The following is a 17,255-nucleotide window of genomic DNA, read 5'->3' as shown; positions in this document are numbered from 1 at the left end:
TCCTTATTGAACCTCATTAGATTTCTTTTGGCCCAATCCTCCAATTTGTCTAGGTCCTTCTGTATCCTATCCCTCCCCTCCAGCGTATCTACCACTCCTCCCAGTTTGGTATCATCCGCAAATTTGCTGAGAGTGCAATCCACACCATCCTCCAGATCATTTATGAAGATATTGAACAAAACGGGCCCCAGGACCGACCCCTGGGGCACTCCACTTGACACCGGCTGCCAACTAGACATGGAGCCATTGATCACTACCCGTTGAGCCCGACAATCTAGCCAGCTTTCTACCCACCTTATAGTGCATTCATCCAGCCCATACTTCCTTAACTTGCTGACAAGAATGCTGTGGGAGACCGTGTCAAAAGCTTTGCTAAAGTCAAGAAACAATACATCCACTGCTTTCCCTTCATCCACAGAACCAGTAATCTCATCATAAAAGGCGATTAGATTAGTCAGGCATGACCTTCCCTTGGTGAATCCATGCTGACTGTTCCTGATCACTTTCCTCTCCTCTAAGTGCTTCAGGATTGATTCTTTGAGGACCTGCTCCATGATTTTTCCAGGGACTGAGGTGAGGCTGACCGGCCTGTAGTTCCCAGGATCCTCCTTCTTCCCTTTTTTAAAGATGGGCACTACATTAGCCTTTTTCCAGTCATCCGGGACTTCCCCCGTTCGCCACGAGTTTTCAAAGATAATGGCCAAGGGCTCTGCAATCACAGCCGCCAATTCCTTCAGCACTCTCGGATGCAATTCGTCCGGCCCCATGGACTTGTGCACGTCCAGCTTTTCTAAATAGTCCCTAACCACCTCTATCTCTACAGAGGGCTGGCCATCTCTTCCCCATTTTGTGTTGCCCAGCACAGCAGTCTGGGAGCTGACCTTGTTAGTGAAAACAGAGGCAAAAAAAGCATTGAGTACATTAGCTTTTTCCACATCCTCTGTCACTAGCTTGCCTCCCTCATTCAGTAAGGGGCCCACACTTTCCTTGGCTTTCTTCTTGTTGCCAACATACCTGAAGAAACCCTTCTTGTTACTCTTGACATCTCTTGCTAGCTGCAGCTCCAGGTGCGATTTGGCCCTCCTGATATCTTTCCTACATGCCCGAGCAATATTTTTATACTCTTCCCTGGTCATATGTCCAACCTTCCACTTCTTGTAAGCTTCTTTTTATGTTTAAGATCCGCTAGGATTTCACCATTAAGCCAAGCTGGTCGCCTGCCATATTTACTATTCTTTCGACTCATCGGGATGGTTTGTCCCTGTAACCTCAACAGGGATTCCTTGAAATACAGCCAGCTCTCCTGGACTCCCTTCCCTTTCATGTTAGTCCCCCAGGGGATCCTGGCCATCTGTTCCCTGAGGGAGTCAAAGTCTGCTTTCCTGAAGTCCAGGGTCCGTATCCTGCTGCTTACCTTTCTTCCCTGCGTCAGGATCCTGAACTCAACCAACTCATGGTCACTGCCTCCCAGATTCCCATCCACTTTTGCTTCCCCCACTAATTCTACCCGGTTTGTGAGCAGCAGGTCAAGAAAAGCGCTCCCCCTAGTTGGCTCCCCTAGCACTTGCACCAGGAAATTGTCCCCTACGCTTTCCAAAAACTTCCTGGATTGTCTATGCACCGCTGTATTGCTCTCCCAGCAGATATCAGGAAAATTAAAGTCACCCATGAGAATCAGGGCATGCGATCTAACTTCCTGAATGCCAGCCTTCTGTTACTTGGGCAATCCTCTGAGGTGGAGTGGCTGGGTGGCCGGAGGCCCCCCCCACTGCATTCTTGGGCGTCTGGGTGAGGAGACTATGGAACTTGGGGAGGAGGGAAGTTGGTTACACAGGGGCTGTAGCGGCAGTCTGTGCTCCTGCAGCTCAAGCATACGCTGGAGCATATTAGTTTGATCCTCCAGCAGCCTCAGCATTGAATCCTGCCTCCTCTCATCATGCTGCCACCACCTTTCAACTTCAGTTCTCTCTTCAGCCCGCCACCTCTCCTCCCGGTCATTCTGTGCTTTCCTGCACTCTGACATTGTCTGCCTCCATGCATTCGTCTGTGCTCTGTCAGTGTGGGAGGACAGCATGAGCTCAGAGAACATTTCATCGCGAGTGCGTTTTTTTCATCTTTCTAATCTTCACTAGCCTCTGGGAAGAAGAAGATCCTGTGATCCTTGAAACACATGCAGCTGGTGGAGAAAAAAAAAGGGACAGTGGTATTTAAAAAGACACATTTTATAGAACAATGGATACACTCTTTCATGGTAAACCTTGCTGTTAACATTACATACATAGCACATGTGCTTTCGTTACAAGGTCGCATTTTGCCTCCCCCCACTGCATGGCTAACAGCGGGGAACATTTCTGTTCAGCCATAGGCAAACAGCCCAGCAGGAATGGGCACCTCTGAGTGTCCCCTTAAGAAAAGCACCCTATTTCAACCAGGTGACCATGAATGATATCACTCTCCTGAGGATAACACAGAGAGATAAAGAACGGATGTTGTTTGAACGCCCGCAAACCTACACGGCAATGCTTTGTTCCACAATGATTCCCGAGTACGTGCTACTGGCCTGGAGTGGTAAAGTGTCCTACCATGGTGGATGGAATAAGGCTGCCCTCCCCAGAAACTTTTTCAAAGGCTTTGGGAGTATATCCAGGAGAGTCACGAATGCCAGGGCAAATTAATCATTAAACATGCTGGCTTTTAAACCTGTCCAGTATTTTAAAAGGTACACTCACCAGAGGTCCCTTCTCCGCCTGGTGGGTCCGGGAGGCAGCCTTGGGTGGGTTTGGGGGGGTACTGGTTCCAGGTCCAGGGTGAGAAACAGTTCCTGGCTGTCGGGAAAACTGGTTTCTCCGCTTGTTTGCTGTGAGCTATCTACAACCTCATCATCATCATCGTCTTCCTCGTCCCCAAAACCTGCTTCTGTGTTGCCTCCATCTCCATTGGAGGAGTCAAAGAACATGGCTGGGGTAGTGGTGGCTGAACCCCCTAAAATGGCATGCAGCTCATCATAGAAGTGGCATGTTTGGGGCTCTGACCCGGAGCGGCTGTTCGCCTCTCTGGTTTTCTGGTAGACTTGCCTCAACTCCTTAAGTTTCACACGGCACTGCTTCGCGTCCCTGTTATGGCCTCTGTCCTTCATGACCTGGGAGATTTTGACAAATGTTTTGGCATTTTGAAAACTGGAACGTAGTTCTGATAGCACGGATTCCTCTCCCCATACAGCGATCAGATCCCATACCTCCCGTTCAGTCCATGCTGGAGCTCTTTTGCGATTCTGGGACTCCATCATGGTCGCCTCTGCTGATGAGCTCTGCGTGGTCACGTGCAGCTTGCCACACTGGCCAAACAGGAAATTGAAATTCAAAAGTTCGCGGGCCTTTTCCTGTCTACCTGGTCAGTGCATCTGAGTTGAGAGTGCTGTCCAGAGCGGTAACAATGGAGCATTCTGGAATAGCTCCCGGAGGCCAATACCATCTAATTGTGTCCACAGTACCGCAAATTCAACCCAGCAAAACTGATTTCAGTGCTAATCCCCTTGTCGGGAGTGGAGTAAGGACATTGATTTTAAGAGCCCTTTAAGTCGAAAAAAAGGGCTTTGTCATGTGGACGGGTGCCGGGTTACACTGATTTAATGCTGCTAAATTCGACCTCAATACCTAGTGTAGACCAGGGCTGAGGAAGTCAGTTAAAGCCGTCTTTTCTCCCTTAGAAGATTACACAATTTTCCCATTCTTGTCCCTGGTTTTGGGCCTCTCTCCACGGAACCGTGCTGCACAAGCCAAGGGAAACAGGTGTAAGAAGGAAGTGTGGGGTGGGGGGTCTAGTGGTTGCATAAACACAGTGTGGTGTCCCTTCGCTGTGAAAAGGTGAGGGGCTTGTGGTGTTGATCAGAAGTGGTAGGGAAGGAAATAAAGTTGTGCTGTGTTTCTTTCCCCCATTGGCCATTTCACCATTGCTAGGCAGACGTGGGAAAGATTTTCTGATGATGCTGCGGGTGAGAGGAAGTGGAGTGCATGGGCAGTTTCCATGGTTCACATCTTGTATTGCATGGAAACTCTGTACGCTAGCTGAGTATATAGTCAATTTCCAGTGAAGTGCCTCCTAGTCTTGTAAGCATATTTCAGCAAATGTCTGTTATAGCAGAAACTCCAGCTGGGTCTTGACATTCAAGAGCAGTTCAAATCTGCTTGGTCTACCTTCCTAGCTGACTAAACCTCTCCATTCAGCAGTAAGAAGAGGGATGACCAACAGCAGAAACATCTCTTTGGCATAGATTGCTGGATCTCCCCCACAGGATTGGAAAGCCACCTCTCTTCTATTTTGGTACCTTGGAAACTGCAGTGTTCTTCAAATGTTAGCCAGCCTTTAAAGAAGAAATTGCAAACTGGTAACATAGCTCCTGGAAGGAACTGCCCCTCTTCCCCTCCTCCCCTTGAGACGCTATGAAAATTTAAATTTTTTTAAAAACATGACTACATGTCTCTTACCATTAGTAGCCTCTTCTCCTTCCTCATGGGCTGCAAAAGTCTGAGAATCAAGGATAGTCACATTCCTGGAATGCTGAAAAGTATCAAAATTGTGGCCTTCTACAGCAAAGTTATGTTATGTGGGGGGATTTCTTGCCTTCCTCCAAAGGAGAAAATTGTATAATGCTGTACTTGTCTTTGAATGGCAGGACCTCTGGTTCCCAAGAAGGAAACCAGTCTGCTAAACAGCAGGAGCAGCGCCCAGAGACAGCAGAGGCAGACAGAGAAGGACCTTGGAGGAGCTGCTCATTGGAATGGACAGGAGGAATCAGGAACAACTGGAGTTTCTCAGGGCATGGGAGGATCAGGCTCTTCAGCAAAAAGAGGTACTGATAACTGGTTCATGGAGCAGGAGGCACACCTTAGGTATGGGAGCACATCCAAAAGAAAAGGCAACATTCCCTTATGGAGAGGCTGATAGACCTGGTGGCCAAACGTGTTCAGGGTGCACCTGCTGCCGTGGCCACTATACCTGTCTATGTACTGCTGCCACCACAACCACCTCCTCCTCTGGCTGCCACCCAGCATGCTGCTGAGGCAGAAGATTCCTCCCCACGAGTAGGAGCCTGCAGGACTTCTGAGACCACACCCTCCACTGGAACTGAAAACCGCTTGCAGGGGAACCCTCCTGAGCATCCGGAAGGGAATGAAGAGCCTACAGGAATCTCTGAAGTGGCCACCAAGTGCCCAGCCCCCAAACATACACAGGAGACATCCCTGTTTGTCCCCAAGAACAATTTTCCCCAGTTGTTCCCTGTCAGGGGAGGAGGAGGGGGGCAAGGAGACAGGTGCAGAGACATTAACATTTGCCCGTTGTACATGGTTTCAGTCCCATTATGTTTTATTGGTTTCCCTTTTCTTTTAAAAATATTTCAATTACCCATTCTATAGTACTTTGAACAATGTTATAATTTCCTTGACACGTATGTGGACTCCGCTTCCTAAATATGATGAGCATACAAAGTTTTCAGATTTGAGACTGGGCCCTGCAATTCACAGCACATGAACTGGAAAGGTGTAACTGTCTGGTGCCATCATACTGCAAACAGTTTTCTGTCCATCCCTCTCCCTCACCTTCAGATTAAGAAATGTCTGAAGTCCCAAGGGTCCTCAGGAGGGATGTGGAAAATGTGTTGTTAAGTGCTTAGAGAAAGCATTGCTAGTTGTAAAAGCAGCAGAACTCAGAACACAGAGATGGGATAGATAAATATCTTTTTATTAGGCTTAGGTCACAGGCTGAAAAATGAAACACAATTAAAGTAATAACACAGGCATCTGCCACTATCCAATGATTAAATCCCCGCCCCCCCCACATTTTGATTAGTGCTCCATGACAGCCACTCTTAAAAAAATGTTGATAAGATCATTAAGAGATTGAGCGATCCTGATAACAGGTCTGTAAACAAGCGTGAACATTTAAGACAACAGCATCGCACAATGACTGCATTACAACTGCCACCTTCCACAGCACAAACCCACCCCTAAGGGGATAATCCAGTCAAGATGCCTCTTATAATTGCCTACAATGGGTGAAAATAGTAACAGAAACAAATGTCTAATGGCCATCAACAGGGGAACAAAAACCCGCACAAAGCTATGAAGGCCCACAAGTATGTGCCAATGGTTCCTCATGTGTTTTCCAGCAGCTGTACAGGGTAAGAAGTTGTTCCTTGGCACAGGCAGATGTCATCCTCTGTTTCCCTGCTGTGCCAAGATGTGTGCACATCTGGCATCCCCGATTCCCTTTCCCACTGGAAACCAGGACTGGTATGCATATGTGTGGGATCCAGCTGCCTGTGCTGAATTTGTAAACCAGACTTGTCCTGTGCCCACTCGGGATGGAAGCACTCCCTTTTATCTTTACAAACATGGAGTGTGCAACAGCTGACGATTAGGTGAACAGTTTTGGACACATTGGCATCCAGACAGCTGTGTAAGCAGCGCCAACAAGATTTCAGCCTATCAAATGTGCACCTCACAATATTCTGGATCTACTGATTTTGTAATTGAATTCCCTTTTTCCATGGAACCATACTTCATGTTGGGGTATGGTTTCATGAGGCAAGTTAGGAGCTGGTATGCATGGTTCCCCCAAAATAACAGTTGGCACAGACACAGCATGGAGAACCATATGGCTTCTGGGGAATAAAGTCCCATCTTCCCCCTTCAAGTACAATACCAATCACCTGAGCACCTTGGTGTCATGAATCTTTCCCATGTTTCATACGTTGGTATTCATGCATCTGTCTTTGTGGGCTACTAAGCCTTACAGAATGAGTGAATAATTTTTGGTTCACATACTCATCCTTTCTGGTGAGCAAAGTATTGGGATGTGGGTGCCATCAATGGCCCCTGTACAGTTTGGAAAGTCCATCCTTTGAAATCCAGGTATTATGTCTGGAACTTTGCTTACGGCAGCCACCCATGGGTAAATCACAATATTAGTTGCCTCGCAAACTTGCAGAACCACAACTCCAGCAGTGGACTTTCCAACCCCCAGAGTGGTTTGCAATTGACCATTAGCTGTCTGGTGTTGCCAGCTTCCATAGGGCAATAGTCACCTGCTATGGCTTTCCTTTATTGAGTGTTCTGGTGCTGGAGGTTTGGTGCAAGCTTCTAACACAGCTCCTTAAAGGTCTGTTTTGTCATTTGGAAATTCTGAATCCCAGGTCATCCCATTGTTTCTAAAACAATGTAATCCAACCAACTGTGCTGTTGATTGGATTACATTGTATCAGAAGGGATGGCCAACCCATTGGCATACTGTAGCAATACTGTAGCACACTGTAGCATTCACCGTATCTGTTCCATGGGAGCCAAATTGGATTGTCATTGACTCTCAAGGTCAGCCAACTTTGTCATTTTAGAAAGTTCTGCCCAAAGTCCATCCAACATCTTGCCACTCACCTGCTCCACAGCATAAACATTTGTCCACTAAGGAGCAGTAGTAGAACCACATCATCATTCCATTGATGCATGTCTTCCACCCAGTTTGGCAGGAGAGAATGGTGAGCAGGAACCACCACTGGCAAATGTGTGAATGGCTGGGACAGTAGCAACAATATGCAGCAAAGTGGTTCCTAGAGCGTCTCCTTCTGATGCGTAGAATCCTGTGATACCACCCATGAAATGGTAGTGCTAATGTTGCATAACAACTGCGGCAGTGTGGATGTGTGTATACAGCGTTATATCCAGGTTCAGCACAGGATATGTGGACACTCAGCATGGATATAGGGAACATGCGCAAGCATGTACATGGTCTAGTAACCGAGTATGTACACCTAAGACTGATTTAACTGTTAGCTACATTTTAGCTGGCAACACAATAATCACCAAACCCACAATGATATATATCTAACAGCTATAAAATAAATACAGATTTTGCCCACGTTCTTTACAATTAGAAACAGGTTTAACTAAACCTAAATAACCCATGCTTAAAGTTGAAATAAGAATCCCCATAGCCTTTTGGATCAATTTAATTTTATCTCAGTAAAAGCCAAGTCTAGTTATGCTAATGTAAGGGTACCTCTATGCTACGGAGACTATACTGGCATAGCTATGTTGCCACAGCTGTTTTGGCATAACAACCTACACCAATGGAAGGGGTTTTTCTATTGAAACATCACCTCACTGAATGATGGTAGCAAAATTGATGGAAACATTCTTCCGTTGACATAGTGGCAGCTACACTGAGGGTTAGGTTGGCATAGCTGTTTCAGTTGGGGGGGGGTTATACCCTGACTGTCATAGCTATGTTGATCAAACTTTTAAGTATGGACCATGCCTAACTTGAGTAAGTAATCCCTCCGGTGTGGCTCTGTAAGATGCTGAAGTCACTGGGAGATGAAGACACTCAGACCACTGTTAGGTCAGGTCTGTAAGAAACTATTAGCTAAAGCATTGTTTCCCAAAGTGCAGGGTTGTACCCCATTGGTACAGTGATTGGTGGGACTTGAATCTAGGCCTGCAGGGCTACCTGGCAACCAACATCCCCACAACGCCACCTGGCAGCAGCTATAGCCTATCTACTCTCGGTGACCCACAATGCACAGAGGTTTAAAGCCATGGGGTGTTCTGCCTTGAGTGATCAGGCTGATAGTGGTCTCAGTGATCTCTAAATGGCTCCTTGTCCTTATATAAGCTCATGATAGCATAGTGTTGTTGCCTGGACAGGAAGTGTCCAGGCAACAATGTGAATCCCTAGCTAGCTGCCACAACTGCTCTGCTTCTCTGGTCTTGAATGCCTGGTATTGATCTCAACTCTAACTTGGATTCTGACTCCCAATTGTCCTCTGGAACTCCAGCAAGGACCCTGATCCCTGTTATGGACCCTCAGCCTGATACCTGCCTCTGTCTCTAGCTTTGACTCTTGGCTTACCTCCTGATTCTGGCTCTGGCTTGACTCTTGACTCTGATACTGGCTCTGACCCCTGACTTCAGTTCTGGAATCCAAAGCTCCTGCCACTAATCCTGCCTACCTTTACTCAGGATCTGGACAACTGCGGTGTGTGTGAAGTTCTTGCCAAGAGGGGGGCCTCTCAGTTGTTGTCCAGAGTTTTGACTTCTGTTTTTTTAAAAAAGTAAATCTTTAGCCGTTATATATGGAAAGAAAATCATGACAATGTGGCCCAAGTGTAACTGATGAACAATGTCTTAATGAGCTGGAGTTCTTAATTAGCCTGAAACAATAGCTCTTAGTATTAACTGTCCCAGTCATTTCAATGGGTGCTGGCGCAGGTCAAAGGATGAAACATTAAATGTCAGCATTGTTATCTATTGCACTGCTTATCAAAGCACATAAGAAAGGAATGGAAGTGTTGTATTCTGAAGAGCTATGTAGCATGGATAGGAAGGAAAGAGGGTTGTGAAGGACTAGCTGTGGGTGGGCAAGATGTGCCTGTTTGGTTTCCTTTTTCTGATGGGAGTGATGGTTTTCAAAAGTGTAGGAAACCTGTGCTACGCAAAGGTAAGTTTGTCTGCAGAATTCCGTGAGGTTTCTGTAAAATAAATAAATGCCTTTCTGAGCCGTGTTAACTGCTTGGTGCAAATTCCCCCAATTTAACAGTAGTTTGCCTCACCTTTCAGCACTCTAGCAAAACTTCAATTAGTGACAGAAACAGTTTTCTTTTCAAAAGGTTTAATGATAAGAGGTCCGATTGAGGGCATTAGTCTATAGAAGCCTCTGGAGTTGTATCAGTTTAGTATAAAGTTTATTTGCTTGTGTCTATAATTCACCTCTGCTTTTCCACATAAGAGATCTATAATTCTTAAATTGTTTCTTGTCCCTACAACATACAGCAAAAGAAAACTGAATCCTATGCAAAAATACTCTTCTCTACATATTTTAAAAATAAATTGAATAAATTCACAAATACAGTGTAAAGGCACACTTGGGCAAAGATTGTTCCAATCACCATCTCACCCACAAAGTTTGGAGTTTAATCAACAGTTGATAGTTTATGTTCATGCTTTCTATGACTATCAAGTCCAGTAACCAGAATCAACCTTCTGTGTTTTTTATGGATGATATGCACCTACCAACAATTTTGATGTTGTTGTTTTCATCCAGAAGAAAATTCTCAATTTTCAGATCCCTAAGCAAATCAAGACAGAAAGCAAACCTTAAGATGTATATTGAAACTTAACATTTATATTTTAATTCTTAGCAGACTTTTTAAAACAAAAGTTTCAATACAATAATGGTAGTACCACACAGCTCAGAATGTACAATTATAACAGGATCCTGCAGTTTTCAGTTAGTGGAATGGAACTTTCATGAAATTACTGAATATCTTATTGAATATTTTTAATGAATACTCATTTTAAAAATCATCCATTCTGTTAATAACTTTGGGTTAAGTCAATACCATTTAATTATTATTTTGCATACTGTAGTGGTACTCTATTTACTAAGTCATTGCATAGCAATTCTTCAGGGCTTCAAAACTTCAAGGCAAATGTCTAAAATATAGCTATTGATTTTCCTGTTGCATTACTTCAGTTTTTGTCTTTTTATATCTTTGCAAAAATATACTTTGACTATAGAGCATTCAGATTTGCACTTCAAGTTTATAGATAATGGAGTGTATTTTCTCTGTTGCATTAAAGAGGTGATTATATTGCAGTTCCTTTCGATGTGAGTAATTTAATTGTGTTCAAGAAGTATAAAAGAAAGGAGGTAAATTGAAAAGTGAGATCTGTCTTGTGTGTGAAGGAGAATAGTCGGATCAAAGAAGGGCAGAAATAGGGACACTGTAGATGGAACCATCCTTGCAATGATGTTCATATAGACTGGATTAGCCAAAGTCAACTTCTTATAGCAAACAATGATGACTAGGTCAAAATACTAGGTGAGATAATATAAATTGGCTTAGCTGAACATGTGCTTATTATGGGAATGTTTGATATCCTGTTAAAAAAAAAAACTAAGAACTAGAACCTGGCTTCCACTCTGATGGTGCCAAATGGCTAGAAAGTTGCCCAAAAGGGGCAGCTGAGGGTTTTCCATAGCACAGGGGAATCCTCAGCTGGTGTAATCTTGATATTGGGAGCATGTCCGGAGCCTCTTATGCTCCTGTGGTCCCTGCTGGCATAACAAATCCTTGGACACCATTGCAAGCTGGTGTAGTTTAGAGCAGTACTAGGCTGTCCTAAAGTATGCTGGGGTCAGGGATGGCAGAAGTGGGATGGAGAACAAGCAGCTCTTTTGAAACGCATCCCCTGAGTTGCAACCAGCACTTACTGGAGGCAGCTAAGGACTCAAGTTGAGACAAGACTTAAGGAGGGATGGAGACTGGGAGGAAGGAATGGGGCAGGGTGAGGAATTATATAATACTATAGTAGTTGCACAGGGTAGTAATGCAAATATCTTGAGATTAATCCAGTGTTTTGTGTGGATTTATATGTGTGCATAGATCTATTCATTGTTTGTAGGTCTTAAGAAAGTTATTAGTGAAGTGCTGATTCAGAGGCACAATAGAAATATTAGAGATGAGGGAAAGCAAAATAACAATCAAAATAGGAAAAAGGATTCCTGATGATCAAATATTCCTTGTTTTAATATTAGAAGTGGTCAAGAAATGGATCAGTATTTAGTTAAATATGTGACAAACTCAATAGAAAATGTTATTTGTCCCAAGGTATATTATAGAGTTAAGTCAAGGGTGTCCTAGTGCCATTCCCAGGCAAAACCACTGATAACCAAGCTCCAACATGTGACTTGTGCCAATGTCATGGCTACTTTGCAGTCAAGTTTAAAACCAGGATATAGCCTGGAGTTGACCTTAGGAGCACTAAAAGATGGCCTCGTAGCAACAGGTAGAGGTTTCATCTCCAATGCTAACACTATTTGGGTTTTCTGCAGCTACTGACTCAATTGACCACAATGTACTGATGAGCCCTTTGTATCTGGAGTAGATTGTGCAGGAATATGATGGCTCTAGCCATTCCTCTCTAATAGGACCCAGAAGGTGGTTACTCAAAACTCACCTGCAGAGTTCCACAGGGATCTGCTCTGTCCCTACCACTCCCTTCAATATCTCCATAAGATAGAGTGGTAGAGGGACACCTCTGACTCCATGGCCAATAGCACACTGACATTCAGCTGTATGGTTGCTTCTGTGGAGAAGAGGCTAACACCATCACAAGGGCTGCCTTGAAGAGGTCAGCACTTGGATAAAGAGCAGCAGGCTCAAATCTGAGTTGGTTATTGGTACAAAGGACGAAACTCTTTAAAGGACAAGCTAGGTCACTATCCACCTCTTCCATCACAGATATCTGCTCCCAACTTCCTCCTTTCATTAAAGTGATGCAAAGACCTGGGGTCCTGACCAACTCAGTACTTGAGCTAGAAAACCAAGCAGCATCAGTGATGAAAAATTCCTTTTCAAAGCCCAATTTGCTAGGAAACGTTGCCCATTCTTCTCAGATGAGGATCTGTCCAAGTGATCTGTCATGTCCAGTAGGGCTGGCTGAAACTCAGGGGTTTGGGTATTTATGATTTTGCTTTTGTTCCATTTTAAAGCAAAAGTAAATTTACCAAAATTTGCTAGTGAACCAGTGACCCCGAAAAATTTTGTTTCAGAAAACCAAAATATGGTGTTCGTGAAATGAAATTTGAAATTGACATTGGTGTCATTCACTGAATATCAGTCATGAAACTGACAAGAATGTCAATTTCACGAGCTCCATAGTTCTGTTAGAAAATTTCCAATCAGCTCTAATTGCCAGACTTCCATAAAATTTCAATGCATTAGCGTTAAAGCACTGTATCTGGAGCTGAAAGCAGAAACAATTCAGAGGCTCCATTCAGAATGCAGCACTCCAGCACTTCAACAGGACAGGTTCTGCGAATTCATCAGCTCTGTGATCCAATCCCTCCACTAGCTCTGAATCTGCTTGTGTTATGAGTTCAAAGCCTTAGTCCTGAATTTCAAAGCTATCAGCAGGTCAGGAGCTAACTGTATCAGTGACTATCTCTATACCTTTGACTCAGCAAGGCAACTGTCTTCCTCTGGGACAATGTAGCTGACAAAACATAGAAGAGGCAGAGGTAAATTGTTTTCAGTCCACAGGTTTGCCGGTGGAAAGAACTTCCAGAGGAGCAGAGACTACAGTGTCTGACTACTTTCAGGGTGTGCTGCAAAATGTCTCTAAGACAAAGTCTTCCCAGCAAAATCACATTAATGGGGAAGAAGGAAAGCAGGGGAAGAAAACAAACAACGTCACTGTCCATTACGTACAACTGGGGGATGTTGTCATGGAAAGAATTTAAACACTATTGTTGGGACTGTTAGCTAATATCACACATATATTTAGAAGGCTTTGTATTCAAAGCACTTATGCTAACTATGAACCAAACTGCCAGCATGCTTTGCACTCATGCCAAGCTTATGGTGAATTGCGTGTAACTTCTGTCTGTGCATGGAGAAATAATGTGGAATATGAACAGTGTGCTAAGATAATTGGGATAACTGGTACAAAGTCTTGGTGACCTTCAAAATAATTAAAAACTAGATAAGATTTTAGAAATAATTGGTAAAGGTGTTCTTTGACTAGATAAAGATGCTAGACCAATTAGTAGCAGTGGGGGAACTAGGTGTGGTGGGGATGCTGCTGCACCCCCTGGCTTGAAGGAGTAATAACAAATACATGGTTTACATCATCAGCACCCCCACTATAAAAATTGTTCCAGCACCCCTGCTAATTAGTCATGAAGTTCTACATACCCTGAAAAATAGGTATGAAAATCAGATAAGAAAAAGGATGAAAAGTTTGTGCTAACTGGTGAAATTTCTGTATTGTCATTAACAACCTGTGTATAAGTATACCCTAAAGTGAGCTGATAGTCAGTGGAACAGATTAGAACTATGGAGTTGCAACCCAGATTGGTATGTATTGCCTATCTGTACCATGCAGCTCTATCTATCTTTGATTATTAATAAGATGAGCTATTTGAGTTCTTCAGCAATAATCCAACTCTATGTTGGTGGGCACTAAAGAAAAACCCTAATATAGATAGGGTAGGAACCCACAAAGGCGGTGAGGTCAGGCTGGGATAGTCGGTGAGGTTTCTCTTAGGACACTTTGCCGCTTATAATATCTAAGCCATGTTTTTATTTTGTAATTTTGTTGAGTTAATTCTTTAGTATTTGAGCAAAAAGATTGGTACAGAGCAATGGATACAGGCAGATATTTACTGTTGGATTACAAGAAAGCAGAACACACCACACAAAGCACTTGTAAGAGAGTTAATGTGCTACCTGCTAGATGAATATTTAATACTGCTTGCTGGCTATTGTTAAGTTACTATAAGTTTGATTAAGTTCGAGGGTGGCTAGAGCTTTATATATGGGTGCTTTTATTGTTCTTTAAAGCTATAATAAATTACAAATTATTTACAAAAATATAGAAAATGTGAAAGATCACTGTGCAAGGCGGTAAGGGAGGCATAATGCACCCTCTTAGTCCATTGTGCCCTCTACACACCCCATGATTCACAGCCTGGGGTAGGAGAGCAGCCTCCAAAGAATGGCTACCTATCCATGAAAGTGGATGACACATAGGTAGAGCCTTGACTTTGATTCCACATCTCATCAATGAGCTCTGCTAAGACAGCATGGAAAGGTAAACAATCTGTCACTGGTCTAGAGCAATGTCCCACTGCTTGCTCCCTGGAGCAAGTGGGAACAAGAAAATGAACTGTGACTCTGAATCGCAATTTGTTCCCTGGTCTGCCCTGCATACAACACAATAATTTGCTGCCCCTTACTCAGGTCAGATTAAGTCACAATGGATTTTATCACAACTAAACCAGTATTTAAATTAACAAATATATTGAGTTATTTTTATTTTGTGTGATAACACTTTGACCCAAATTAATTAAAAAAAAAAAAAACCAAAATAAACAAACTTCCAGGTTAGTTCCCTAACCTACATTATAAAATTCATCCTCCTCCCTGGCTCTGGAATTCCCCACTCATCATAAACATCATAAACACTTTATTAGAAAGGATTGAAAAATGGGGGTAAGGATTGTGTGAAAATATTGAGATGAAAAATTGAAAAATGTTGATTTTCTCTGGAGTTGACATTATCATTATCAGTAGGGCAGGTGAAATAAATAATTTCCATAAAGAAAAATACTACCCATTCTGGAATTATTGATTTTGTCACTTTTATTTGAAGGGGAGGGAAGAACCCTACCTGTGGACAATCCCATGGCGATGCAGATGTTCAACAGCAGACATGATCTGCCTGGTATATTCTCTTACTTCCCTTTCTTCCAGTTTCTTTTTGTCACAGATTCTGTCCATGAGGTCTCCACCTAGGCATAGTTCCATCACCATGTAATAGGACTTTTCAGTCTCCAAAGTCTCATATAGCTGAACAATATTAGGATGCTTAATCATCTGGTGTATCCGGGGCTCCCGCTTCATATTTTTTAAAACGTAGGAATCCTGCTTGGCTTTTTTCTTGTCAATGACTTTTATAGCTACCTAAATTGTAGAATATATGCAAATTGGCAACACCCATTTCAACTTGAGCAACATAGATCTATTTTCAAAATCCTTGGGGAATAAGTTTACTTTAGTGAACTCCTGATTATTTAGACTGATCTTGACAATTTGTTGATGCAGAGAGGATGCATTTCCAGAGTGAAGCATAAGCTTTCTGTCTCCCTCAAGAGTCAAAATCTGCCATCTGATATCCACATCATACCTATATCTGTACCTCTGTATAGCCCACTGATTGCAGTAGGTAAGGTGCACATGTAAAGCACACCTAAAGACAAAAAATAAATATGTACCTTTAAATGAACTGTATACTGGAAAGTGGCCAATGTGTTCTTTTTCTAACATGCTCCCTTAGGGCCTGATCCAAAACCCACCAAAGGCAAAAGAAAGGTTCCCTTTGGCATTAGCAGCCTTGGATCTGGCCCTTTAGAAGATTATTCAAACAAAATAAAACTAAATGTCATAAATAAAGAAATATCATATGTTGTTTAGAGCCATTCAAAAAATAAAGTTGACAACAAATACAAATTTAATAGTACATAAGACAGCTCCATAAAGAAGACTTGTGGCACATATTTTTGTATTTTAGCTGGGGAAAATATATATTAACTAACTACATCCTGTCATCTAAGATATTGCTGTTGCAGTGGGTAGTTTTTCAATAAGCATTTCTCCATAGCTTTAAAGGATCAAATACAGGATACTAGTTAACTCAGGGAGGATTACTGGAGAAAATAGATTTGAGGTTGTAATTTTGCCACTATCTTTTCCCTCTTTCAACAGATGATGGCTTTGCTGTCAGAACTAGCTCAATATCCAGTTACATCTACATGAAAACAATTATACGAATTTACATTCAAATGTATGACTGGCTTTTAAGTGAACAGTAAACTATTTCTGAAGCCAGACAGGTTCAGTTTTAAGACATAAGGTGGGAGTTCACTGAGTGACTGTGGTTTATGGGATTAAAAACAATCATCTGAATTCCTAATTGCACTAATCTCATATGATACAGTGAGATTAGTGGCAATTATTAGTTAAATTTACTCCATTTTGAGTTTACCTTCTCCCCTGTGGGGATGTGTAGTCCCTCCATCACCTTGGCAAAGGAACCTTTGTTGATCATTTTTCCCACCAGGTAAGTCCCAACTTGTTTGGTGTGAGGGAAATTCTTTCCAGGCTCTTGGGGAATCTTGCTAAAACAAGAAGGTATCTGCATATCCCTGCTGTTTTTCTCCCATTCTGGTAATGTCCTGTCGAGGTTGCTGGTGTCTGTTGTTATGCCATCCAAAGTTGCTTTGATTGCTGCAGGCATCCTTGGGAAGGTCAGATTTACTGACCTCACTCTCTAAATAGTGCTGCCTTCCAGGTGTAGCCTGTGATTAATAACAAAGATGAGCATTAAATCTGTACAGCTTGGAATGAAAGTACAATCCTATTGACCATCCAGTATCTAATCCTTTCCCTGGAGACTTCCTTTTCTTCACTGATCTCTACCCCCCAGGCATTCAGATCTGCTCAAGCAGAACCAAGATGCAGATTATTAACCTAACCTGATACATGATGTCAATTAATGCCCCAGCGTTGCCAGCTCTGATGACACACAATCCCAGCATTAGCATGGAATAAACCATCCCCTTTCACATAGAATGAGACTGCAACCAAATGGTCAGTGCACAGGCAGGTAACACCAATCAACTAAATGGGACTGCAA

General features: G+C 43.0%; 1 protein-coding gene across 1 annotated transcript in view; it reads right to left on the bottom strand.

Annotated features, from left to right (window-relative positions):
- The window catches only part of LOC119852962 (serine/threonine-protein kinase MARK1-like), a 49,066-nt gene extending 32,014 nt beyond the window's left edge, over nucleotides 1-17,052 (bottom strand). The window contains exons 1-3 of the mRNA XM_038395195.2: nucleotides 16,605-17,052; nucleotides 15,231-15,523; nucleotides 10,065-10,120 (exon numbers count right to left, since the gene is read on the bottom strand). Of these exons, the coding sequence (XP_038251123.1) occupies nucleotides 10,065-10,120; nucleotides 15,231-15,523; nucleotides 16,605-16,856 (601 nt within the window). The 5' untranslated portion in view covers nucleotides 16,857-17,052. The remainder of the gene's footprint in view (nucleotides 1-10,064; nucleotides 10,121-15,230; nucleotides 15,524-16,604) is intronic.
- Nucleotides 17,053-17,255: the final 203 nt, after the last annotated feature.

Source organism: Dermochelys coriacea, chromosome 3 (assembly GCF_009764565.3).
Source record: "Dermochelys coriacea isolate rDerCor1 chromosome 3, rDerCor1.pri.v4, whole genome shotgun sequence".
NCBI classification, from domain to species: Eukaryota; Metazoa; Chordata; order Testudines; family Dermochelyidae; genus Dermochelys; species Dermochelys coriacea.
Note: the sequence above shows the minus strand (reverse complement) of the source record. Positions and strands in the feature narration are given on the sequence as shown.